This window comes from Eumetopias jubatus, unplaced genomic scaffold, assembly GCF_037043125.1.
Source record: "Eumetopias jubatus isolate StellerSeaLion01/CBP00866 unplaced genomic scaffold, mEumJub1_p1.0 scaffold_16, whole genome shotgun sequence".
Taxonomy (NCBI): domain Eukaryota; kingdom Metazoa; phylum Chordata; class Mammalia; order Carnivora; family Otariidae; genus Eumetopias; species Eumetopias jubatus.
The window spans coordinates 37,662,011-37,686,859 of NW_028274822.1; the positions used below are offsets into that span (position 1 = coordinate 37,662,011).

Genomic DNA, 24,849 nt, shown 5'->3' on the forward strand with positions numbered 1-24,849 from the left:
CCCTCCTCTTCATGTTCGCTGGTGTGCTTCCATTCTAACTTTCTTCCTGTCCTTTCTGTTTTTTTCCCCCAGAACAGTGGTGTGCCTCCAAATCACCTGGGCTCCTTGTTAAAATACTTTTTACCGGGCCCCACCCCTAGAGTTTACCACTCAGTAGGTCTGGGGTGGGAGCTCAGGTTCACAGGTACTGCTGCTGTTGGTTCTGGGACCACACTTCGAGAACCATTGCCCTACAAATAAGTAATCCTCAGCAATTAATTCCTGAGTTGCTGGGAAGCTGGATTTTGATGTACTTTGCCATCAAGGAAGGCCGCAGGGGGTCTTTCTAAACAGCTTGCTTAAGAGGAAATTAAAAAAAAACAAAACACCAACAGGGAGACAAATGAAAATGAAAACACAACAGCCCCCAAATCTTTGGGATGCAGCAAAAGCTGTTCTAAGAGGGAGATTTATAGCAATACAGGCCCACTTCAAGAAGCAAGAAGAATCTCAAATAAACCAACTTACACCTAAAGGAGCTAGAAAAAGAACGAACGAAACTCAAAACCAGTAGAAGTAATGAGATTAATAAAGACAAGATCAGAAATAAACAAAATAGAAACTAAACAGTTTGCTTGCCAGTACATTCCTCATGTGGCTAAAAGATCAGAATGAGAAGAAGGACCTGAAATTTGGGGGAGCAGGACGCACATTGGAATAGGAAAGGTTATTGTTGTGTCCTTGGAAATTTCTTAGGAAGTACAGGGGGAGTTAGGAGAATGATTGAGACATATGAGATGTTGGGAAGAGGTACAGGTTTAAAAAAGTGGTGATTGGCTGAAATGATGGTTGAGGTAGAAGTAGAGGGCTTTCTGTCCCAGCCCAAGACCCTCTTCTGATGTATGAAATCTTAGGGACGTAGGAGTGAGACTCTGATGTTCCTGTAAAGAACTCGTTTGGGTCCAGCCTCCCAGGAATGGAGTGCAGATACTTTAGAACAAAAACAAAAACAAAACAGCTTCTGGCGCCTGGGTGGTTCAGATGGTTAAGCGTCTGCCTTCGGCTCAGGTCCTGATCGAGTCCCGCATTGGGCTCCCTGCTCCTTCGGAGCCTGCTTCTCCCTCTGCCTCTCTCTCTCTCTCTCTTCCTGTCTCTCATGAATAAATAAAAATAAAATCTTTAAAACAAAACAAAACAAAAAAACCCAGCTTCACTGTGATTTAAGAGACATACAATAATTTAGAGTATACAATTTGATAAGTTTTGTCATATGTATATGGTTGTGAAACCATCACCACAATCAAAATAATGAACGTATCCGCAAACTCAGAAGTTTTCTTCTACCCTTTGAATCTCCTCCCTCTCTTCCCACAGCTCCCAACCACTGTTCTGCTTTGTGTAACTATAGATTAGTTTGCATGTCTTAGAGATATTTAAATAGAATTATACAGAATGTACTCTTTTTTTGGTCAGACTTCTTTCACTGAGCATTATTATTTTGAGATTTATCTGTATCACTGTTGTATATCAGTAGTCCATTGCTTTTTTTGCTGAATAATATTCCATTAGCTATATATGTATCACAATTTGTTTATCCACTCACGAGTTGATGGGAATTTGGGTTATTTCCAGTTTTTTACTATTATAAAGCTGCTGTGAACATTGTTGTCCAAGACTTTATACGGACATGTACTTTTTTCTCTTTCATGGTAGTTGTATGTTTAACATTTTGAGAAACTGCTACACTGTCAGAGTGGCTGAACCATTTCTCATTCCCACCAGCAGTGTATGAGAATGCCATAGTTCATATACTACTCTATTTTTTTTTAAGATTTTATTTATGTATTTGACACAGAGAGAGATAGAGAGAGAGAGAGCACAACAAGCAGGCAGAGGGAGAGGGAGAAGCAGGCTCCCCGCTGAAGGAGCCTGATGCGGGGCTGGATCCCAGGACCCTGGGATCATGACCTGAGCCGAAGGCAGATGCTTAACCGACTGAGCCATCCAGGTGCCCCGATATACTACTTTAAACAGGTGTTCAGTAAAAAAGAATGAGAAATTTATTCAAAGGTTAATACTTACGTACAAAGGTGAGGGTTTTGTTAACTTTTTACCTGGAAGTGATGATGTGAATATAGATTTTCTGAGTATTTAACCAAGGAAATCAAACTTTTTTTCAGATTGTGCTAGATTTGTTGCTTTGTGGAGTCTTATCAAAGATACTACATTCTGAGGCTGAGAAGCCAGCTTGGAATCTAACAGTTTGATCAATCGACCAAAACAACCCTAGACCCAACTGTGGTCCACACCAGCTGACACTGGAGAAGTTCTTCTCAGTAAGGTAAAAGGAATTCAAAGGTTTCCAGAGAGATCAGGAGTGATAATACAGGCATGGGAAATGATATGAGAGTCTCAAGAATGAAACTGATAGGTCACCCACCAATATTCTACCTGATTTCCATTTCCTATTCCATTTCCTCTTGGGGGAAACTAGGCCAAACTAACATATGTCTGATTTAGGCATAGATTCTACAGCAGTTGTTCTTAATCTTTTTTGGGTAATACAACTACTTTGAGAATATGATAAAAACTACAGACCTCTTCCTTAGAAAGTTGGACATAAAGACCAACTGCTTATCCTGTATTGCTTATCATGTATTATATTGTATTAGAAATTAATTTCCCTTGATAGTTAGACTATATAATCAGTCTTCACAAAGAATGAATTTCAATCTAAAAATCAATCGCCAGGTCCAGGTAAAAAAGGCAAATAAATCCAAATTGTGAAGCCAAATGAAAAATTTAACATTCCTTTTTGATCAAAGAAATATTAACACATAGGCCGCTGCTGTTTGATTTTGAATGGTACATCTAAATTATGGACAATCCAACATCTTTGAAATATTAATATGCATGTCCAATTGACTGTGACTTTTTAAAAATAGAACAAGTGCTGGGGCGCCTGGGTGGCTCAGTCCATTAAGCTGCTGCCTTCAGCTCAGGTCATGATCCTGGAGTCCTGGGATCTGCTCAGCAGGGAGTCTGCCTCTCCCTCTGCCCCTCCTCCCCGCTTGTGTTCTCTCTCTCTCTCTCTAGCTCATGCTCATTCTTTCTCTCTCTCAAATAAATAAATAAATAAAATCTTAAAAAAAACTAAAAAACCCAAAACAGAACAAGTGCTGAAAACTGAGACTCAGAAGGTGAAATAATGGCCAATACTATCAGTTCCTAAGGTTCACTTTGACAGAGATGAGTAGGCTTGTATCCCAAACACCAGAATTCTCCAAGACCTCTAGAGTTGAATTCAAATCAGATCATTTCTTTTATTTTCAGTCAGTGAGGTCATTGGCATCATTTTGAAAAGTCTTCAACTTCAAAACCAAGTCATAGCAGTTTAAACAACTCTTGGTCTGTACTTAACACATTGTTGTGGGTTGAATTGTGTTCCTCCTAAAAGATATGTTCAAGTTCTAACCTGTGGTACCTGTGAATGTGACTTTATTTGGAAATAGGATCTTTGCAGATGTAATCAAATTAAAATGAGACCATGCTGGATTAAGGTGGGTCCTAACCCAACAACTGGTGTCTTTATAAGAAGAGGTCAATTCAGACACAAAGGAGACTCACAGAGAGGAGAGGACACCATATGAATGTGGAGGCAGTCATTAAAGTGATGCATCTCCAAGGCAAAGAACACCAAAGATTGCCAGCAGTTACCGGAAGTTAGGAGACAGGCATGAACCTCAGAGCCTTCAGAAAGAGCACCGTTCTGCCAGCACCTTGATTTTGGATTTGTAACCTCCAAACTGTGAGAGAATACATTTCTGTTGTATTAAGCCACTCTGTGGTACCAGAAGTGAGGTGCTGCTTTAAAAATACCTAAAAATGCTGATGTGGCTTTGGAGTTGAGTAATGACTAGAATTTGGAAGGGTTTTGAGGCTCATGATAGAAAATGCCTAGGTTGCCTTGAAGAGATTGTTGGTAGAAATATGGATGTTAAAGGTGACTCTGGCAAGGGCTTGGAAGGAAGTGAAAAGGACAGTAGAAACCTTCTCTGTCATCTTAAAGAATACATATATTGTCATGAACAGAATTTTGCTAGGAATAATGAGCATTAAATATACTGGTGAGGTATCAGACAGAAATGAGGAAAACATTGGAAGCTGGAGAAAAGGCGATACTTGTAAAGTAGCAGAAAATTGGCTGAATCATGTTCTGCTATTGGGTGGAAAAATAATTTGTAAGTGATGAAGTTGGACATTTAGCTGAGGAGCTTTCCAAGCAAAGTTTGAAAAATGTGGCCTGGTTTTTCCTTGCTGACTATAGTAAAATATGGGAGGAAAGAGATAAATTGAGGAAGGCACTATTAAGCGAAAAGGAATCAGTACTTGATAATTTGGAAAAATTTTCAGCCTATCCTTGCTCTGGAGACAAGGCCATGAATGTAGCTGGACAACCTTTTGGTGAAGAGGTTGGGTGTATGATTCATGCATCCAACCAACTATCTCAACAGAAACCAGAAGTAGAAATGGGTGATCCAGGAAGGATCTGAGAAGAACCCCTGCATATAATTGTGTGGATCCCCTTGATATCCACAGACAACCAACATGGTTGTTATATCACCAGAAACACTACCAACTTGGACTGAATTGGACAGAGACAGGACAAAATGAAGGAAGCTTGCCAGATTTCTAGGGTTCTGCATGCAGGAAATGGGGCGCCCAGTAGGCGGGTCCACTTAAGGGCTGGGAGACCAGGGCCACCTTAGCTGAGAGGGGCTGATGGACCTTCCATTGGCCCAAGGAACATATTGAGCCACAGAGTAATAATTTGGGAACTCTACAAATATTTGGACGTTAAACAGCCCATATCTAAATAACCTATGGTTCAAAGAAGAAATCACAAAGGAAATTAGAAAATATTTTAAACTGAATGAAAATGAAATGCAACATACACAATTTTATGAGATGCAACCAAAGCAGTGCTTAGAGGAAATTTTATAGCTTCAAAATGCCTATCTAAGAAGAAAATCTCTTATCAATAACCTAAGTTTCCACCTTAAGAAGCCTGAAAATGGGCAGCAAACTTAACAACAAAAAAGCAGAAGGAAAGGAGTAATAATGATTAGAGTAGTGATGAATGAAATAGAAAAGAGGTAAACACTAAAGAAATAGCAATGAAACCAAAATTTTGTTCTTTGAAAATATGAACAAAAATCGACAAACCTTTAATAGGCTGACCAAGAAAAAAAGAGAGTGATTAACAAAAGCAGAGAAGAGGGGACATCACTACCAACGCTATAATAATTTAAAAGAATATAAGGAACACTATGAATAACTTCATGCAACGTATTATACAACATAAGTGTCATAGACAAATTACTTGAAACATACAAATTACTAAAAGTGACTGAGGGACGCCTGGGTGGCTCAGTTGGTTAACTGTCTGCCTCTGGCTCAGGTCATGATCCCAGGGTCTTGGGATCGAGTCCCGCCTTGGGCTCCTTGCTCAGTGGGGAGCCTGCTTCTTCCTCTGCCTGCTGCTTCCCCTGTTTGTGCTCTCTCTCTATCCCTGACAAATAAATAAATAAATACATATATACATACATTCAATCTTTAAAAAAAAAAGGGACTGAAAAAAATAGAAAATGTGAATAAAGGTATGAAAAGTAAAGAAGTTGAATTAGTAATGAAAAATTTTCTAACAAAAGCACAGGCCCAGATGACTTCACTACTAAATTCTTTTGAACAGTTAAAGAATAGCAGCCTTTCACAATCTCTCCCAGAAAATAGAAGGGCCAGTAATTACTTTGATACCAAAGCAGACAAGAACACCTGGGTGGCTCATTGGTTGAGCGTCTGCCTTCAACTCAGGTCATGATCCCAGAGTCCTGAGATAGAGCCCCACGTCTGGCTCCTGGCTCAGCTGGGAGCCTGCTTCTCCTTCTCCCTCTGCCTCTCCCCTGCTCATGCTCTCTCTCTCTCTCTCTCTGTATTTCTCTGTCTCAAATGAATAAATAAAATCTTAAAAAAAAAAAAAAAGCAGACAAAGACATCACAGGAAAAGAAAGCTACAGACCAGTATCTCTTAACAATATAGACACAAAAGTCCTCAATAAAATATTAGCAAAATAACTTCATTAATATAGGGGCTCCTGGGTAGCTCAGTCAGTTAAGCGTCTGCTTTTGGCTCAGGTCAGGATCTCAGGGTCCTGGGAGCAAGCCGGCTTCTCCTTCTCCCTTTGCCCCTCCCCCCTGCTTGTGCACAGGGTCTATCTCCAATAAATAAAAAAAATATTTTTAAAAATTAACTTGATATATAAAAAAGGATTACATACCACGACTCAATAGGATTTATCCTAGTAAGTTGGTTTAATATCCAAAAATAAATCAATGTGGTTAGAGATTCAAATATCTGTCAATAATGTTTATCAATAATAGAATGAATGAATATTGGTATAATCATACAATGTAACATTATTAGAAATGAAAATGTAGAGGCGCCTGGGTGGCTCAGTCGTTAAAGCATCTGCCTTCAACTCAGGTCATGATCCCAGGGTCCTGGGATCGAGCCCTACCTCAGGCTCCCTGCTCCGCGGGAAGCCTGCTTCTCCCTCTCCCACTCCCCCTGCTTGTGTTCCTGCTCTCACTATCTCTCTCTGTCGAATAAATAAAATCTTTAAAAAAAAGAAATGAAAATGTACAGTGTATGAACAGATTTCACAATGTTGAATTCAGCCTGACTTAAAGGAATACATATTGAATTCCATTTATATACAGTACAAAAAGAGGCAAGACCAACCTATCATGTTCAAAGTTCAGTGTAGTGGCTATCTTTCAGGGCTAGAGGAGGGTGGTGACTTGAAGAGAGCACAAGGGGGACTTCTGAAGAGGCATAATGTTCTCCTTCTTCATCTGAGTGCTAGTAACATGAGTATGTTCAGTTTGTGAAAATTCAAAAAATAGTATGTGCATTTATTTACTTGTAAAATCAGCATTGCTAACCAATACTATTTGGCTGTTCTGCATTCACAGCATCAAAACACAGACCAAAATGCACCATTTTTTATTATAATGCTTCATTTTATTTTCTGAGACAACTCCACCTACCTATCTGGTCTCATTCTCTCCCCATCAGCTATGTATTCCTCTTTCCTTCTATCTTCAGTTTTTCTTCCTACTCACATTTTACCTTTTTTTCCTACAAATATAATTAGGTGTCTAGTATCTTTAAAAAAACAAAAACCTTTCAATCCTGTTGCCTAGTCCAGCCAAGTGTTCTTTCTTTTTCCTTCTCGCAGGATCGCATTTCTCAGAAGGAATTATCACCTGTTTTAAGTGTCTTATCTTATACTTCTTAACCCGTGGCAAGTACATTCCACAGGTAACATCTCTCAAGCTCTTCGTCTACCCCTCCCCTTAATTCCAGCATCACCTTAGCTCTTGCCTCCTCCGTTTCTCTGCCCCATCTGCTGATCCCCTCTTCTCTCTCCTGATACCCTCTTCACTTTTATGATGTTTGAACCATCTGGGCTTTCCTCCTCCAAGAAGCTTCTCTTCTCTATCTGTTCTTGCTCTTCCCACCCCCTAAACATTGGCATTTTATAATTTCCTGTTTATTTTCCATAAGATCTCCCTTGGTGATGTCATGCCCTTCTCCATCTTCAATCATATTTTCAGATACGACCAAATCCTCCTAAGTTCACGTTTCTAAACGTCTGTCCTCTTTTCCTTATCTGTTTTGCCCTTTAATCCACTCTACACAGTATGTTGGACACCGCCCCGAAGTACAGTTCTTGCCATGTCACATGTAAATGGCCTGCACTGATTACTAAAGGCATTTCTAATTCCCGAGCCTGGCATTTGAAACTCCAAACCTGACCCCACCGCATCCCTCAGCCTAGGTTCCAGCCAACAAAGATGCTGGGCTAATTCCTCAGCATGCCCTGAACTTCCCATTGCTGTGCTGTCCCTCAGGCCTCTCCTCTAAGTCATCATTTTAGTCGTTGGGCAAGACTCAGCTTGAGTAGCACCTTCTACGAGAGAAAATTACTCTGAGTCTGTCCCGCTTGGTTTCGGCCCTCCATGCCCTTGCCCACGACGGCAGGGTCGATCCTCCGCCTTGCACCCTCGCCAAGCCTGCGCCGGGCCCTTCCCCTCAACCTCCACGCACTCCTCCCGTTAGCTTCTAGAACTGTCACTGAAGACAGCGTTGTTTGTGATGTACGAATGTCCTCCTCTTCCCCAAATTTACAGAGGGAGGGTTCTATTTTTATCTCCTTGGGTTTACACCAGACGCGCGCTCTCTATATATTTCTTTTTTCCTCTTTCCGTCGCCTGTCAACCATTTTGAATCGGGGCTGTCCCCACCAGGTCCCACCCGGACACACACTCCCCCCCGCCTCGCACCCCTCCTCCCAAGCCTCTGCGCCCCACGCCGGCCACAGAGCTGCAGTCCTCCGGGCTTCCTAGAGGGACGCGCCCGCCCGCACTTCCGGCGCGCGCGGCCGGAGGCCGTTCTGCTCCCTCCTGGAGTCCGTGCGGCAGCCGGCCGAGCGAAGGGTGAGTGAGGCGGTCCGGCAGCGCGGCCCCGGGTGCTTCCCAAACCGCCCCCGTCCGGCCTCAGCCCTCCCCGCCGCTTTGCCTTAGCCTGTCCCTGCCACAGGCAGCGCCTGCGGCTGTACCAGGTGGCCGCCCCTCCTCGACGCCTACGTCCGCCCGCCCGTCCGGCAGTCGGTCCGTTTCTTCCTGCGTCTGTCTGTTTGCCTGCTCATCCACCGCCCTAGCGTCCTTTGACTTCGCAAGCACTTACCGGGCGCCTCCTGTGTGCCAGGCCGCAGGCTGAGGAGTCGGCGATGAATTGAGGCAGTCTTTCCTCCCACTTCTTACGCGGCCCGAGCTCGCTCTTGAGTCAGGTCTCCGCTGTTGGTCTTGACTTCCCAGTCTAGGTTCGACCCTCATAGCCCTTTCTGCTTTCCCCTTTGTAGTTCTTATGAAGACTAAGTTAGGTAATTATGTGTCCTTTCTATTTAACCTCTGCCTCCCTACTAAATTTTTAAGTTATGTAATGGCAGGGACACTAACTCTTTGCTCAGTGCCTAGCGCAGTGCCTGCATAAAGTAGGCATTTTGTAAATATTGTTAAAGAAATGTGTGGAAAAACACGGGATCTCCTCGAAAGGGCCATTGGTTTGGTGGGGAAGGCATTTCAGCAGAGTACATATCTAAGAGCATGGACTCTGGAGTCAGACCATTTTGTTTGAGAACAGTCCAGACTACGTCACTTCCAAACCATGAGACCTGAGACAAATTATGTAACTTCCCAGTTTCTGTTCAGTAAAACAGTAGAACCTAGACCATCAAGTGCTGCAAAGATGAAATGAACAGGTAGACCATGCTCAATTGTACAATAAAAGCTCAACTAGTTTTCTGTTACAATTAAGTAAGCAAACAATGCAGACACATTATAATAACAGCTATACTGCAGGAAGCAGTTTTGTCCAAAAGTGCCCTGGAGGTTCTTGGGTTGCTTGGACTAAGAGCTAGCTGGGACCAGGCTCTCACCTCCCAGAGGGAAGGGCCATATCTAAGCTTAGTGCTTCCAGCCCCCCCCACATGGGTTCCCTAGACAACTCTGTAAACACTGACACTTGCAAACACAATTCTGGTCCCAAGCAGTTGACCTATGGCCCCCACTGACAAGGCTGCTTTCTCATATTTGTGCTATAAGAAGGTAGACGGAGCTCTTCTCTGAAACAGCAGCACCTCTCTCCAGAATTCCCTTTTGTGGGATAATGGAAGAATCACAGGACCTGTGCTCATGTTACTGACCCCTAGCTGGTAAGTTTCCCCAATAAAGCCTATTCTATAACCCATGCCTTGTGATGTGGAATTTGCCTTTCCCTTGCGCCATATCTACCATGCATTGAGAACCTTTTCTGGGCCAAGTGTTTTAAAATATGAGTTTTATTATTAGGTATGGTGAAGCCAACAGATCAGGAGATGATCATTCAAAAAATAGTTTGTTACTTACAGTTTCCAAGAGGAGGAGGCATGCCATGCCCCACGTGGTCACATGGCAAAATCACAGGATCAGTCAGGAGGCCAGGCGAGGGGAAAGTGGGTAGGAGTCTTTATTGTGGTTTCTGTGGAAGGACTGGGTGAAGGCAGGGTCGACAGGTTTAGGATTGGCTAATTTAAATAGTTTCAGTGGGCTCTGGGAGGCATAGATAAGCTCTCTGGCTTGTCCCTAATTTTCTGGCATCCGGCCCTGGGTGATTAGGGCAGGGGAATGGTGGCCCTGGATGTAAAAGCCCAGGGCAGGAGGTGGTGCGGTATGGGCTCTGGGTTGGGTGGTTTGCATATGAAAAGCACACTTGCAGGGGCGCCCGGGTGGCTCAGTTGGTTAAGCGACTGCCTTCTGCTTAGGTCATGATCCTGGAGTTCCGGGATCGAGTCCCGCATCAGGCTCCCTGCTCTGCGGGGAGTCTGCTTCTCCCTCTGACCCTCCCCTCTCTCATGCTCTCTGTCATTCTCTCTCTCTCTCTCAAAAAGTAAATAAAATTAAAAAAAAAGAAAAGCACACTTGCAGGTGAGTTTATTATCTCTAGGAATCTGCTAGCCCTGGGAAGGACAGTCCCTACAGTGTAAGCAAGGCCCAGATGTCAAAACACCAGGATAAAAAGATATGCTTAACACCCTAAGCACTACTCCGGATGTCTTACTACTTCCAGTTCCTTTAATAACAGTGCAATGAAAGTATTAACTCCATTTTTAGGAGAGGAAATGGAATCTTTGGTTGGTGACTACTGTCACACAGCTATTAAGATAGAAGCTGCACTATGATTTCAAACTGTTGGGGCACTTGACTCCACAGCTGGTGTTCCTCCTGTGAGCTAAGTCATCTTTCTGCTGTATGAGAAGTGCCATGGAAACATCTTTCAGTCCTTATTAGGCATTTGATAGTGTTGACCACTGCCTCTGAAACTCTGTCCCCCCCCCGCACTATAGTGGTATTCATTCATGTATATATGGCACCTACTCTGTGCTGTGCATTGGATTGGGTGATAGAAAATGGTGAGCAAAAATGTTGATGTAACTTACAGTTGAATCATGGAGAAGATAGGTATTAAACCAATAGTCCCACTAAAGTATATAAACTGACGAGAGCAGTGCTCTGAGAGAAAGGAACATAATTCTCTTACGACTCCTTGACCGACCCAACCCTGCCTGCACATCAGAATCACTTGCAGAATGTTTTACAAATAGGAAACCAAGGGTCTGACTCAGGCTGGGGCACAGCTCAGGCATCTGTAAAACGAGATAAGTACGACCAAAGAGATTAGCTAAGGACTGATTTTTTTCCCCCTGCATTTGCTTTATAAAAACTGATCAGAGGGGGCGCCAGGGTAGCTCAGTCGTTAAGCGTCTGCCTTCGGCTCAGGTCATGATCCCAGGCTCCTGGGATCGAGCCCCGCATCGGGCTCCCCGCTCAGCGGGAAAGCCTGCTTCTCCCTCTCCCTTTGCCGCATCCCCCTTGCTTGTGTTCCCTCTCTCACTGTGTCTTTCTCTGTCAAATAAATAAATAAAATCTTAAAAAAAAAAAAACTGGTCAGAGGAACGGGGTCAGATTTGCAATTTGAAAAGGTCTCTGGTTACAGTATGAGCAGACTGTTAATGTATAGTGTGACAGGGCGGTTACTGGGATGAAGACAGTGGTGGCAGAGATGGGGAAGGGCAGATTCTGGAGACAGGCAATAAAATCAGTAGGACTTAATTTGCATTAAATACAGAAAAGAAGCGTTAGGGATGCTTCCAGGTTTCTAGAAGTGCAGCCAGATGGATGTTGCTCCTTCCTGAGAGGGACCACTGGGAGAGGAGCAGAATTGGAGTGGGAGGAATCATCAATTGGTCATGGATGTGCTGTCTGAGGTCCTTTTGAGAAATTCAAGAGGCGTTATGGGAATAAGGAACAGTGGGTAAATAGGGCTGGTGCTCAAATGAGGGGTCCAGAGTAGAGATGCCTGGAAGACAGTGAAGACAGTGCCAGACTTAAGGGCTAACCTATGGAACTCTGATGTAGAAGAGCGTGGGCCTGTGAAGAAGATGGAAGAAGGAAGAGAAACAATGCTTTATGATGAAAGACTTCCTTTCAGCCACATACCCATGGAAGATAAGTTGGTGAGGCATATTATAATAAAAATTTAGTATCACGAACATTGAAATTAAAGGGCAAGATCCATGACATAGACCAGTGATCACTAAGTAAAACACACATATATCCATGTGATATGTGATCCATGTGATGCTTGGTAAATGCTATATACACAGTAATGCATAGATCTGAAGATGTTTTGTTATGGGATTTCTTAAATGCCAATTTGTCATAAATAAGAACTAAAGAAATTTATTCATTATTTTTCAAATACTAAAAAATTAAGAGGAAGAATATCCCCAAGTTTCTCTGTGTTTAGGTGTGTATGGCAAAAACACAGTTCAGGAAATGCTGCTTTGTAGATAGATCTAATTTTATCATAAATCACTCAGGAAATGATTCCACCATCCTTTAAGTCACCAGCACTAGGCGAAAACCTGTCCTTAACTCATCTTCCAAATCCTTACCCAGTGTGCCCCTAAGTCCTGTCAAATCTCCCATCTTTATCTTTGGCTCCCATAGCTCAGGCCCTTCTCGCCCAAATGGTTGCCACAGACCCCTTCCTGAGTGGGCAGACGGACCGTCCAGCCATTCCCGTGGCTCAAATGCAAACTGCAATACAATCTTTCAGACCCTTGGCCTACTATCCCTCTGTAGGTGCCTCCTTTCTCACTATTCCTGAACTATGCCACAGGCTCTGGCCCGTTTTTGTTTTATTTTGTTTTGTTTTTAAACATGGCTTCATATCAGAAGCATTTGGGGCACTTATTGAAGTCTCCCCCACAGAGATTCTGACTCAGGAAGTCTATTGTGGGGTCCATGCTCCATGGCTGATTCTGAGCCAGAGGTGACGACCACTAGTCTGGCCTCCCTAACCCACCTGCAGCTCCCCCAGTGGGCCACATCTACCCACTGTTGTCTTTGCCTGAATGACCTGACTGGGCATCTTCACCTGGCTCATTCTTATCAGACTCTGCTGACGGGTCTCCCCCTGCAGGCAGCTCTCCCTGGTCTTAGTTGTCCTTTTCTGTGCTACCTTGCCCGTCCCTCTATCCTTGGGTTTATCACACTGCCTTTGCCGGTTTACCTCTTACTTTCCCATTCTAGGGAGTCTTTGAGGACAGAGCTTTTAATCCTGAGAATCCTGTTCAGTAAACTGCCTAGCATATAGCTCGAGTATTTTTTGAAATAATGGGTGAAGGAATTCATTCCTCTTTTCTTGGTACTGTCTTAGAACCTGTGACTTAAAGTCAAGAATTCTTTGTACATTCACTCTGGCCATTCTCCATGACACTTTCCTAACATTTTCACCATCATTTAAAATATGTAGTATCAACCAAGATGGTCCTGGGTTAACCCATTCTGTAATAAAAAACAGGTGCATTAGAATTGGGCAACCCTAGGTTCATGTCTTGAGTTTGCTATTTACTAGGTTGGGGCCATGGGTAAAATAACTTTATTTATTTTATTTTTTTTAAACATTTTATTTATTTATTTGACAGACAGAGTCACAGCGAGAGAGGGAACACAAGCATGGGGAGTGGGAGAGGGAGAAGCAGGCTTCCTGCGGAGCCGGGAGTCCAATGTGGGGCTCGATCCCAGGACTCTGGGATCATGACCTGAGCCAAAGGCAGATGCTTAAGGACTGAGCCACCCAGGCACCCTGGTAAATTAACTTTTAAAAATCTCAGTTTCCTCATCAGTAAAATGGGGATGATAATACTTACCTCATAGTATTATTGTCAAGCCCCAATAAAATAGTATTTGTAAAGTGCCCGGCCCATAGTAGGTGTTTTTTTAAATTAACATATAATGTATTATTTGTTTCAGGGGTACAGGTCTGTGATTCAACAGTCTTACACAATTCACAGCGCTCACCATAGCATATACCCTCCCCAATGTCCATCACTCAGCTACCCCATCCCTCCCACCCCCCTCCACTCCAGCAACCCTCAGTTTGTTTCCTGAGATTAAGAGTCTTCTATGGTTTGTCTCCCTCTCTGGTTTCATTCATAGTAGGTGTTTATTAAGTGCAAATTCCTTTGAGGGAGACCCCGTGACATTATAGAACTCAATACTCTTGTTGCAGAGTCTGGTTCTGCTGCTTACAGGCTGTGTATCTTTGGTCAACTTATACATCTCAGTAGCCTCATTTGGAAATAGGTATAATTATGATTGTCCTTTGGAATTATTAAGGAAATTATAAATATCCAGCTATTGTTGGCATCTAGTAGGTACTCACTAAAATGTGATTATTATTCTGAGAAGTAATAATATACTACAGTGTCTTTCCTGCTTTCCATGATCCAGAAGCATTATTTATTATCCCTGATGTTGACCCTAATATTATTTCTAAAAATTGAATTGATTTTTGTGATTCTTAAATTTTCTATTTCCTATCTTGAAAAAATCCTGAATCATCTATTAATGTATTGCTTATATGGAAGCTCCCTTTTAGTCACTTTTCTTTACAGTGCTACAGTCTCTGGCAATTGGTCTTTGAAAACCTGCCTTTTTGTTCTAAGCACATTTTCCCCCTGTGTAACATTAGCATTGTCCCTCTCAGGAGTCCCCTGAAGAATCAGAATTCAGAAGGAATCTCTTAGACACAGACTTCATTCCTTCCCTGACTCAACTGGGCAGCATTTTCTGCCCAGAATGTCAGGAAAAGCTGCAGGCCTGGCCTACCATGCTCCAAAAGAACAAGAAGGATTTGTAATTGTGAAGGTTGAAGAAGAGAATTATGTTTGGGGGCAGGACCTTGGCCTTCAGGGAGACCCCTGCAGCCCAGAGACCTTCCGCCAGCGTTTCAGGCGGTTTGGCTGCTCTGATTCCACGGGGCCCCGGGAGGCCCTGAGCCGGCTCCGAGAGCTTTGCCATCAGTGGCTGAGGCCAGAGGTGAACTCCAAGGAGCAGATCCTGGAGCTGCTTGTGCTGGAGCAGTTTCTGAGCATCCTGCCTGAGGAGCTGCAGGCCTGGCTGCGAGAGCACCAGCCCGAGAACGGAGAGGAAGCCGTGATTCTGTTGGAAGAGCTGGAGAAAGAGCTTGATGAGCCAAGGAAACAGGTAAGAAGTAGGTGATGTGTTTGCTTGTTTTACCAATTATAAGTTAATGGGGAAGCCATTGTGAGTGACCTTGACGTCGCAGCTATCAGAGAGTTATAAAATTTTTGTCTTTTGGGTTATTATTTGTCCACTGGGGTCAAGGCACTAGGGCTTTTAGGCCTGTTGTTTTCTATCTAATCATCTGAATGAGTTTCTGGCTCTAGCTGTCTTGCCCCTTTGTTCTAGGGGTTTTTTTTCTTCTGTATCCTCAGAATCATAGTGCTGGTACTTGATTACTCCTAGGACACAGCTCATGGAATGATCTGGAAGGAAATGACATCCATAGGAGCACTGAAGTCTCTGAGTATACAGCTCCAGCCCTTGGAGAATCAGTGCAAGAGTGAGACTCAGGAGTCCCAGACTTCCCACGAGAGAGGTGAGGAGTTGCAGTCCATTCGGGGTTCAGTACAATGGTAGGGCTGTCAGCTGTGGCATAGCACGTTTTCTTAATGACAGTCACTTGTGGCTGTCATTAAGCATAGTGGAAAGGCCCCCTCCTTGCCTTGAAATATTCTTCTATTGGCTATGCCTAGAATCTGAAATTCAAATATAATTTCTAACTTTGGATTAAGAATTAAGGTCTTTAATAAAATTCTCTAATACCCATAATATTCAAAGACCAATATACTGTTGTTGTTTTAATATTGTGGTCCACTGGCAAGGCAGTGCCTAAGATGGAGATGAATAATGTATCAGTAACAGAAACTACATAATATCTTGAACAGGGAAGTTCAATATTAAGAATTATTGACTGTAATAGAGTTGATTACGAAGTGGTAAAGAAAGAAACAACACTAAAGAATACAGGAATAACAGATGCAGGGAATCTTTAGGGCTGAGGCAGAGCACCCAAGGAAGACACAAATCTGTAAGAGAGTACCACATCTTCCTGGACTAAGCATCTCACTGCCTCTGATTCCATCTGCATCACATCTCTCTGGTCATCTTAGCACATATCTCTGGACATCTTCAGTTTCTCCACATTCATTTGAAGTACAGGGATCAAAAAAAAAAACCACCTCTAATGAGGATCTGATTAATTTAAAATATACGATAGATTCATTTCACAACTTTTGCGTGTTGTCATCCATATGTTTTTGTTCCCTCCCAGTGGTACATTACTGTTGTGAACTGATAAATCTCATTGTGCACATTTCTCTTTAGCCTTAGGGGTCTTGGTTAGACCTGCCTCTGAAGAATTAATGTAGAACATTTCACATCTGTCACCTAGGTTGTGAGGTTTAAATCCCTGGGGGGTTCCACCCTTCGAGGATTGTAAGAGTCACCATGTCATTTTTACAACCTTATACCCTTGGTTTTAATTTTCCCATAGGTTCTTCACTAGCCTAACAGTATATCTTACCAGAAGAAGAGCCTGAGATATGGCGATTTGGGTGCATGTGATTTAAAGGAGGGCGTGCTCTTCAGGAGAAATCTGTAAAGGAGAGAAGCAAGGTTAGGAAGGGAAGAGATCAAACCATGATGTGGTCTTGGGTAAAACCTAGCCTTGGCCTAATCTCTTAATCCCTGCCCGCCCCCTCGGGCACTGCTGAGTTGGCCCTTCTTAAAGCAGTCGGGGGGAGAGGCAGTGAGGGTGTAAATAACATCCTGGGCCAGATGGTTCTCATCAGCCAGGGCAACTCTCCAGAGGAGGGGGCAGCTGTGGCTTTAGGAGCCAACACTCAGAGCAGCTGCGGGAAGGAGGCACCATATTCATAAAGCAGATCTGGATAGGCGGTGCAGCATCATCTACATAACATTAAGGCTAAAAGCATGTTTGTTAATGTGGAATTAAAGTCACATCCCTAGTTAAAAGGCTTTTTAGACAGGGGCACCTGGGTGGCTCAGTCGGTTAAGCGGCTGCCTTCGGCTCAGGTCATGATCCCAGGGTCCTGGGATCGAGCCCCCCGTCCGGCTCCCTGCTCAGCGGAGAGCCTGCTTCTCCCTCTCCCTCTGCCTGCCACTCTGCCTGCTTATGCTGTCTCTCTATCTGTCAAATAAATAAATAAAATCTTAAAAAAAAAAAAAAAGGTTTTTGGACCACACAGGTCCCTGAACAGGTAGGGGGCCTAGGGGAAAACTTCAGGCCTTGATGTTGAGCATCTCTGAACCCTGGCTCTTCCAATTATGAATTCTATGGCCTTACATAGGTAATGTTGCCTCTCTGAGCCTTCGTTTCTTGATCTGTAAAATGCATTCAAGTTTAGAGGACTTCTGGGAGGATGAAAGTAAATGAACAGTTTTTCAGATTTACCCCCTCAAAATAATTCAGGTTTCCCCAGCCATCATCTCGTAGTCTCCTTCTGAGTTACTAAAAATCTAGAAACTAGAGGGGCTGGTTGTGAGAGTTCAAAGTTTGGCTCCAGGTGGTCACATCTGCCTCATTTCCATCTGCCTTTGACCATTTGCACATAAAATAGTAAACATATAAGACTCCCACCTGATCCCAAAATGAGTCAGGAAACCACAATACTCCTTTTCTTATGCTCTGTGTGTCTTATTCTATTTGCTTATAATCGTTTATCTACTTAGAACCTACCAGAACCTGCAGTTGCCATAATGCATTCTAGTTCCTGCTTCTGTAACTCTGCTCAATTCTAATCCTGAAAGCATTTCCTAGTCATATATTCTGCTCTCCTTCTTTTCTAGGAGCACCACTTATTCAGGTTTCTTAGACCTCTTTCTTTCTCCTGACCACTCCCTATCATCTCTTTCCCTTTCCCTCATTATCAAAAAATGCATCTTCTCCTCTAACCCAGGATTGTCTCTTAGCTTCCTGGTCTCTCACTGCTCCTCCTATTTATCACCATCTCCTCTAACTGATGTCTTTTCCTGCTCACCATCTCTCCTCTCCAGTGCTGCGTCTCCCTTACTCTCTGAGGGTGCCACCTCTCACCACCCCAGGCCACTTCTCTAAATTCTAGATTAGGAAGCTAGTTCTTAAGAGTTTTCCTCCTAATAGGTGAATATCTATTTCATTTGGGTTACTCTCAATTCCTGTTATAATAGATTCCTTCCTTCCAACATGGGGATCAAATGACACCAGTATTTCTATTCACATTTTTAGATGGCAAGCTGGCGGCTGACAGAGTATTAACAACAAAGCAAGAAATTATGGAATGTGTAGCATCAGCAGCCATGATATCCCCAGGAAGACTCCCTGGGGAAACTCCTTCAGGACAGATAGTTGAAGAAGCTTTCAGAGGTCTGGACAACTTTGAGAAGCCAAAAGGAACTGCTGCAAGGAGCAAAATGAGTCCACTCCCTTCCCAGGAAAGACATCTTAGTCTGGCAACCTTCAACAAGAAAATCTCCACTGAAGAGTGTGTCCTTGAATGTAACAAGAGTGAAAGGACTCTCAGTGTGAATTCAAATGTCTTGACACGACAGAGAGTTCATGCGGGAAGAAAGGTCTACGAGTGCTTGGACTGTGGGAAAGCCTTTTGCCAGAGCTCAAAGCTGATTAGACATCAGAGAATTCACACTGGAGAGAGGCCTTATGCATGTAAAGAGTGTGGCAAAGCTTTTAGTTTGAGCTCGGACCTTGTTAGACATCAGAGGATTCATAGTGGTGAAAAACCCTATGAATGTTGTGAATGTGGAAAAGCTTTCCGGGGCAGCTCAGAGCTCATTAGACATCGGAGAATTCACACCGGAGAGAAACCCTATGAATGTGGTGAATGTGGGAAAGCCTTCAGCCGAAGCTCAGCCCTCATTCAGCACAAGAAAATTCACACTGGAGACAAAGGCTATGAGTGTACTGAATGTGGTAAGGCTTTTGGTAGAAGCTCTGTCCTTATTGAACATCAAAGAATTCACACTGGAGAAAAACCTTATGAGTGTAACGAATGTGGAAAATCCTTCAATCAGAGCTCAGCCCTCACACAGCACCAGAGAATCCACACTGGGGAGAAGCCTTATGAATGTAGCGAATGTAGGAAAACATTTAGGCACAGGTCAGGCCTTATGCAGCACCAGAGAACTCACACCAGAGTTTAACTCTTGGGTAAGGATTGTACAATTGTGTAATACCAGGGATTTACTTTGGTGGTGAGATTCCCACCGAAGTGGGAAGTTTCCCAGGAGCAGAGTTTCTGTCCTTCCAGTCTAAGTCAGTACTTGCTGTACAAGGAGATCCACACAAAGATGGTTGTTGATGTGTTGAATGGGCACTTTCACAGTAAAGCCAGGTTTGGGGCAAAGATCCTGAAAGAACTCCTTATAAGATGGACTGAGAGGTGGTGCCTCCAATGGCAAGGATCTCTGTCCAGCAAGAACAGCATGCATTTGGCTGTTGGAGGCATATGCTGAGAGTCACTTGGTTCTCTGAAGTGTTCAATTATGAGGTTGTGAAATGTTGAATTATGCTCTGGATCAGTTTATAGTTCACTCTGCCCCCTTGCCAGTTCTCTTCTCAGCCCTGAGCTTCCTGAGGTCAATTGAGGTCTGTTTATTGTGCACCTGCTATGTGACAGTCATCAGGGGCAGGCATAGCCATTGCCCTCCCAGAGTTAAGGGCTAATGGGATACATATATACTTATTAAGCAGGTAATTACAGTAAAGTGTGATAAGTAGAATAATCTAGGATTCTGTCAGAATACGTGGCAGGGCCATCTAACCTGGTCTACAAGACACTAAAGGCTTCTTGGATGTGATGAAATCTCTTGGGGGATAAAGGGTGGGTATAAGCCAAGTCAAGGCAAGAGGGAAGAGAACATTATAGACAGAGGTTATAGCACATACAAAGGCATGGAGAGAGGATCTACAGATGTCTCTTCATCAGGACTCCTCCAGCAGGAATTTGTTCATGTAGACTCTGGTTCAGAAGCGAGGACATGTGTTGGTTCCTCACTTCCTGTTTATAATCAGTGAGTTGGATAGCCTATCCCAGATCCAGAGTTACTTAAGAGACCTTGAGGGACTCAGGACAATTAGTGTGATGGTAGACTTTGGTGCATCGTATGGAAAAAGACATGTAGGTACACAAAGGAAAGAAAAGGTATTGGAGGCTAGAGGGACAGTGTTGGTGTCCCATAACCCTAGGGCTCAGGAAATGGGAAGCTGACAGGAGCACAGGAGTGGGAGGTCTGCCTTCCCAGGATCCACTATTCCTCATTTCCTGTCTCCTCCTCTTATCGTCAGGCTCGAAGATACTAAGCTACTTAAAGGCAATGAATACTTATTGAATTACCCCCTTAGATTACTCAAAACTCTACTTCTCTGCTAATTTTTATTTCGGCAGTTTTAATTAACCCACCATTAATTGCTGAAGGCAATTCATATGTAAGAGAAGGTTTGATTTCCCTTCTGAATACTGTCTCTTTTGAAGACCTGGTGATCAAAGCTGTTGTGGGTAATAGGGGAGGTGAAGTTGGGTGTGACGGTGGGGGGGGGCAGTCTCTGTATCCATAGGTTGGAGGATTTTCATTGAGTGAGGTCAGTTGGAATTCTGGAGAGACCCTTCAAATGGATGAAGTTGCCTTTTCCTCTAGGTGACAATCGGATGATTTCATGTTTTTAATTTTATTTAATAGGTTTTTTTTCCAGGTTGTGAATTAATTGTAAATATTGGTAATATAGAAAATGAGAAAGTAGAAGTCACCCTCAATCCCACCACCCACAAAAACATTGTTAATATTTTGCAGTTCTATTATTTTTTTCTTTCTTTCCCCAACCCTAGTATTTTTTGGTAAAAGTCATGTTTGGTAAATCATTTGTAGTAACTGATTTTAACATTTATACTTTGAGTATATACTTAAACTGTTTAGTATTAGAATGTAATACAAGATGTATTATAATAAAATTTGAATCTTAAGTTTTGCTTTGAAATGCTTTGTTCAGGAATAGGGAGCCTAGTAACACAAGTGGAGGTGTGCTGGGAGAAAGAGGGAGGGAATTGTGGCAAGAAATCAGAGAGTGGGTGTGCTTGGCTTTTATTTCCTGGTTCAGGTGTCTGGAAACATAGCTAGTCCCTTGGGCTACAGTTCACCAGGTGAAGTCCCAAAATCTAGGGGCAGCTGGCTGAGAAATCATGGGAAGGAGAACGAATAGCCTCTTTAAACACATATACATTGTGTTTCTCCCCCACCCCCCACCCCCCAGGAGCAAGAGCCTGAGACTGCCATGGACTTCCCCTCCTCTCTCAGCAGGTCCTCATTGAAACATGTGCAGAAAAACCCTAAGACCCTTTAGATTTGTGATCATTTGCACCAGTTAACAAGACAGCTGCAGATGATAGTTACTGAGTAGCAATGTCTGGTTCTGACCCATCAGAAAGCAGGGTCTGCCCACAGGGCTCACCCTTCTTTGCAGAAATGCTCTCCAGGTCAGTTTCTTCTGCATGGGAAATAGTCTAATTGGCAATCCCTCTTACTTGGAGGATTCACTTAATGGGGCAAGAGAAGCAAAGGATTTCACAAGGGAGCTTGGAGACACCAAGGTCAGATTTGCTTAAATTTCCAATCTCCAGCTGGACAGTTAATTGCAGGAAATGAGGAGGGAGAAAGCGAGAGGTAGGAAAGTGATAGTAAGCACCCTGCCTAAATTGCACATCTTATTTAAAATCACCTTTGAGGGCGCCTGGGTGGCTCAGTCGTTAAGCGTCTGCCTTCGGCTCAGGTCATGATCCCAGGGTCCTGGGATCGAGCCCCGCATCGGGCTCCCTGCTCAGCGGGGAGCCTGCTTCTCCCTCTCCCACTCCCCCTGCTTGTGTTCCCTCTCTTGCTGTGTCTGTCAAATAAGTAAAATCTTAAAAATAAATAAATAAAATCACCTCTGACATCTACCTTATATTGGTGCCTGCTCTTTCATAAACACAAAGAACGTTGAAGCTTTAACTATAAAATGTCATCTACTTCAGCTCCTTTAAACTGAGGGTGGAGTTGTAAGGTGACTTGCTTATGGCTGCAGAATTCATGGAAAAGCATGATGAACAAAGCACTGATGAACAAAGGGCTGTACTTCAAGGTTATTGCTTTCCTCAACTACAGAAATCATGCAAATAACTTATATTTGCACAGAGATAATTTGCAGGACTTTTCTGTACACTAGTGTGAGATGGTTGTGTCTGCCACTGTCACTTAACAAGCATGGGTCAGAGGGTCAGAGTTAACAAGTTAGATAACTTCCTAGGACTTGGGAGGGACAGAGATGCTACGGAAAGCATGTGCTTTTCTTAGTATTTCTTGACTATCCTGGGCGCTCACTCCTTTTACCTTTTTTCCTCTGTTACAAGTATTTATTGTAGGAAAGTTTGGAAGACAGAAAAATCACAAGATGGCTGCATAATATTCCATTGTGTATATATACCACATCTTCTTTATCCATTCATCTGTTGATGGACATCTTGGCTCTTTCCACAGTTTGGCTATTGTGGACATTGCTGCTATAAACATTGGGGTGCACGTACCCCTTCGGATCCCTACATTTGTATCTTTGGGGTGAATACCCAGTAGTGCAATTGCTGGATCGTATGGTAGCTCTATTTTCAACTTTTTGAGGAACCTCCATACTGTTTTCCAGAGGGGTTGCACAGCTTGCACTCCCACCAACAGTGTAGGAGAGTTCCCCTTTCTCCGCAACCCCTCCAACATCTGTCGTTTCCTGACTTAATTTTAGCCATTCTGACTGGTGTGAGGTGGTATCTCATTGAGGTTTTGGTTTGGATTTCCCTGATGCCGAGTGATGTTGAGCACTTTTTCATGTGTCTGTAGCCATCAAAAGGAATGAGATCTTGCCATTTGCAACAGCGTGGATGGAACTGGAGGGTGTTATGCTGAGTGAAATAAGTCAATCAGAGAAAGACATGTATCATATGACCTCACTGATATGAGGAATTCTTAATCTCAGGAAACAAACTGAGGGTTGCTGGAGTGGTGGGGGGTGGGAGGGATGGGGTGGCTGGGTGATAGACATTGGGTAGGGTATGTGCTATGGTGAGCGCTGTGAATTGTGTAGGACTGTTGAATCACAGATCTGTACTTCTGAAACAAATAATGCAACATATGTTAGGGAAAAAAAAAAGAGGAAGATAGCAGGAGGGGAAGAATGAAGGGGAGTAAGTCGGAGGGGGAGATGAACCATGAGACGATGGACTCTGAAAAACAAACTGAGGGTTCTAGAGGGGAGGGGGTTGGGGGGATGGGTTAGCCTGGTGATGGGTATTAAAGAGGGCACGTTCTGCATGGAGCACTGGGTGTTATGCACAAACAATGAATCATGGAACACTACATCAAAAACTAATGATGTAATGTATGGTGATTAACATAACAATAAAAAAGAAAAAAAACTTGCAATTGGTCTCAGGAAAAAAAAAGAAAAATTACAAGAAAAAATTAAATCACCTACAATTTTATCACCCAGAAATAGCCAGTGTAGCACTGAGATTACATTATTTCCAGGATTTTTAATGCATAAATATATTTTTACATGGCGTCATATTGTACATGTTCTATTTTTACTTAAGATATGCTGTCATTTCTTTTGACATCTATCAACATCACTTTTTTAACAGCATTTTAAGACTTTGTATACATTCATGATGTTTTCTGAAGCATACATTTTCAGGTAGAATTTTAAAGTCAAAAGGCAATGCTTAAGGCTTCTGGTATTGATTGCCAGAGATCCTATCTATTCACAGCTCACCAGCAGCATTGGAGTCCCAACTTCCCTGAATCTTCGTTTTATGAGGGGGAAAAAAAGTGCTGTCTCAACTCTCGCTTTAATACACATTTTTAATTCTAGCAAGGCTGACCATCTGTCACCCATTGGCATTTGTTCTTTTGTGATTTGCTTACTTGAGTACAATTTTTTCTACTGGGACTTTTTCACGGGGAGATACTATCGAGAAGTGGCTCCATAGAAGGGTTTTGTTTTCCTACTGCCTGGGTTCAAAGTCTGGCCTGACCACTTTTTAGCTATATGATATTGACTAAGCCATGATCCTAAGCCTTCATTTCCTCATCTGCAAAATATGCGCTGTCAGAGAAACAACAAATATATACAAAGCCCTCAGCAAAGTATTTAGTATGTTTCTTATGGTTATGTTAAGAACGCTCTATAAAGAATCTCCCCTTTTGTAATATATGTTGTTATCAATTCCTACTTAACAACTGTCCTACCCTTTTTAGTTTGAGTCTTTATCTTGGGAAATAGAAGAGCTGAATATGAATAGCTCTTACCATGTTACTTTGTTATCCTACCCCTTTCTTCACATTCTCTCCCCAAGCATAGGGATTCAGCCTACGAGCCATTCTTAAGGTTAGTATCTGCTTATCTATGTATGTCCCAACAAGCGCATTCTCTACTTATCCTCATGAAAACTCTTTTCCTAAGCTCAGGATTCTAGATTCCCATAGATTTCTATTTTTGGCAAGGTGTTAGAACTCTGACCTGTTAGGTATTTTTGAATAACAGGTTTTTCTGTTGCTGACTAACCTATATCCCTTCCTGCATTGCATTGAGAAGCACAGTCTAGGGATACTTTTCCTGCTGGGTCCCTCAGAAGAGGGTAGTCTCTGATGGACCAGGACTGTTACTTTTTGTTGCCACTTCCCTTTAGCATGGTCTTTAAAATTCACAAGACTGTGAAATACTGCTGATAAAAGGCAAAA

General features: G+C 43.0%; 2 protein-coding genes across 5 annotated transcripts in view; one reads left to right on the top strand and one right to left on the bottom strand.

The window, feature by feature from the left end:
- Positions 1-10,143, bottom strand: part of LOC114205005 (uncharacterized) — a 24,356-nt gene extending 14,213 nt beyond the window's left edge. The window contains exon 1 of one of the 2 annotated variants that reach the window (XM_088019448.1): positions 10,012-10,143. The gene's annotated coding sequence lies outside the window, so the exon portion shown is untranslated. Of the gene's footprint in view, positions 1-8,791; positions 9,345-10,011 lie in introns of those variants that run through there. The other variant, XM_028098214.2, reaches the window with a different exon arrangement.
- ZSCAN30 (zinc finger and SCAN domain containing 30) overlaps positions 1-22,353 on the top strand; it is a 22,545-nt gene extending 192 nt beyond the window's left edge. The window contains exons 1-5 of one of the 3 annotated variants that reach the window (XM_028098216.2): positions 8,509-8,541; positions 9,709-9,818; positions 14,699-15,198; positions 15,481-15,613; positions 18,305-22,353. In XM_028098216.2, coding sequence (XP_027954017.1) covers positions 14,791-15,198; positions 15,481-15,613; positions 18,305-19,236 — 1,473 coding nt within the window. In that variant the 5' untranslated portion in view covers positions 8,509-8,541; positions 9,709-9,818; positions 14,699-14,790 and the 3' untranslated portion in view covers positions 19,237-22,353. Of the gene's footprint in view, positions 1-2,159; positions 2,321-8,495; positions 9,819-14,698; positions 15,199-15,480; positions 15,614-18,304 lie in introns of those variants that run through there. The other 2 variants (XM_028098217.2, XM_088019450.1) reach the window with 2 other exon arrangements.
- The last annotated feature ends 2,496 nt before the right edge of the window (positions 22,354-24,849 follow it).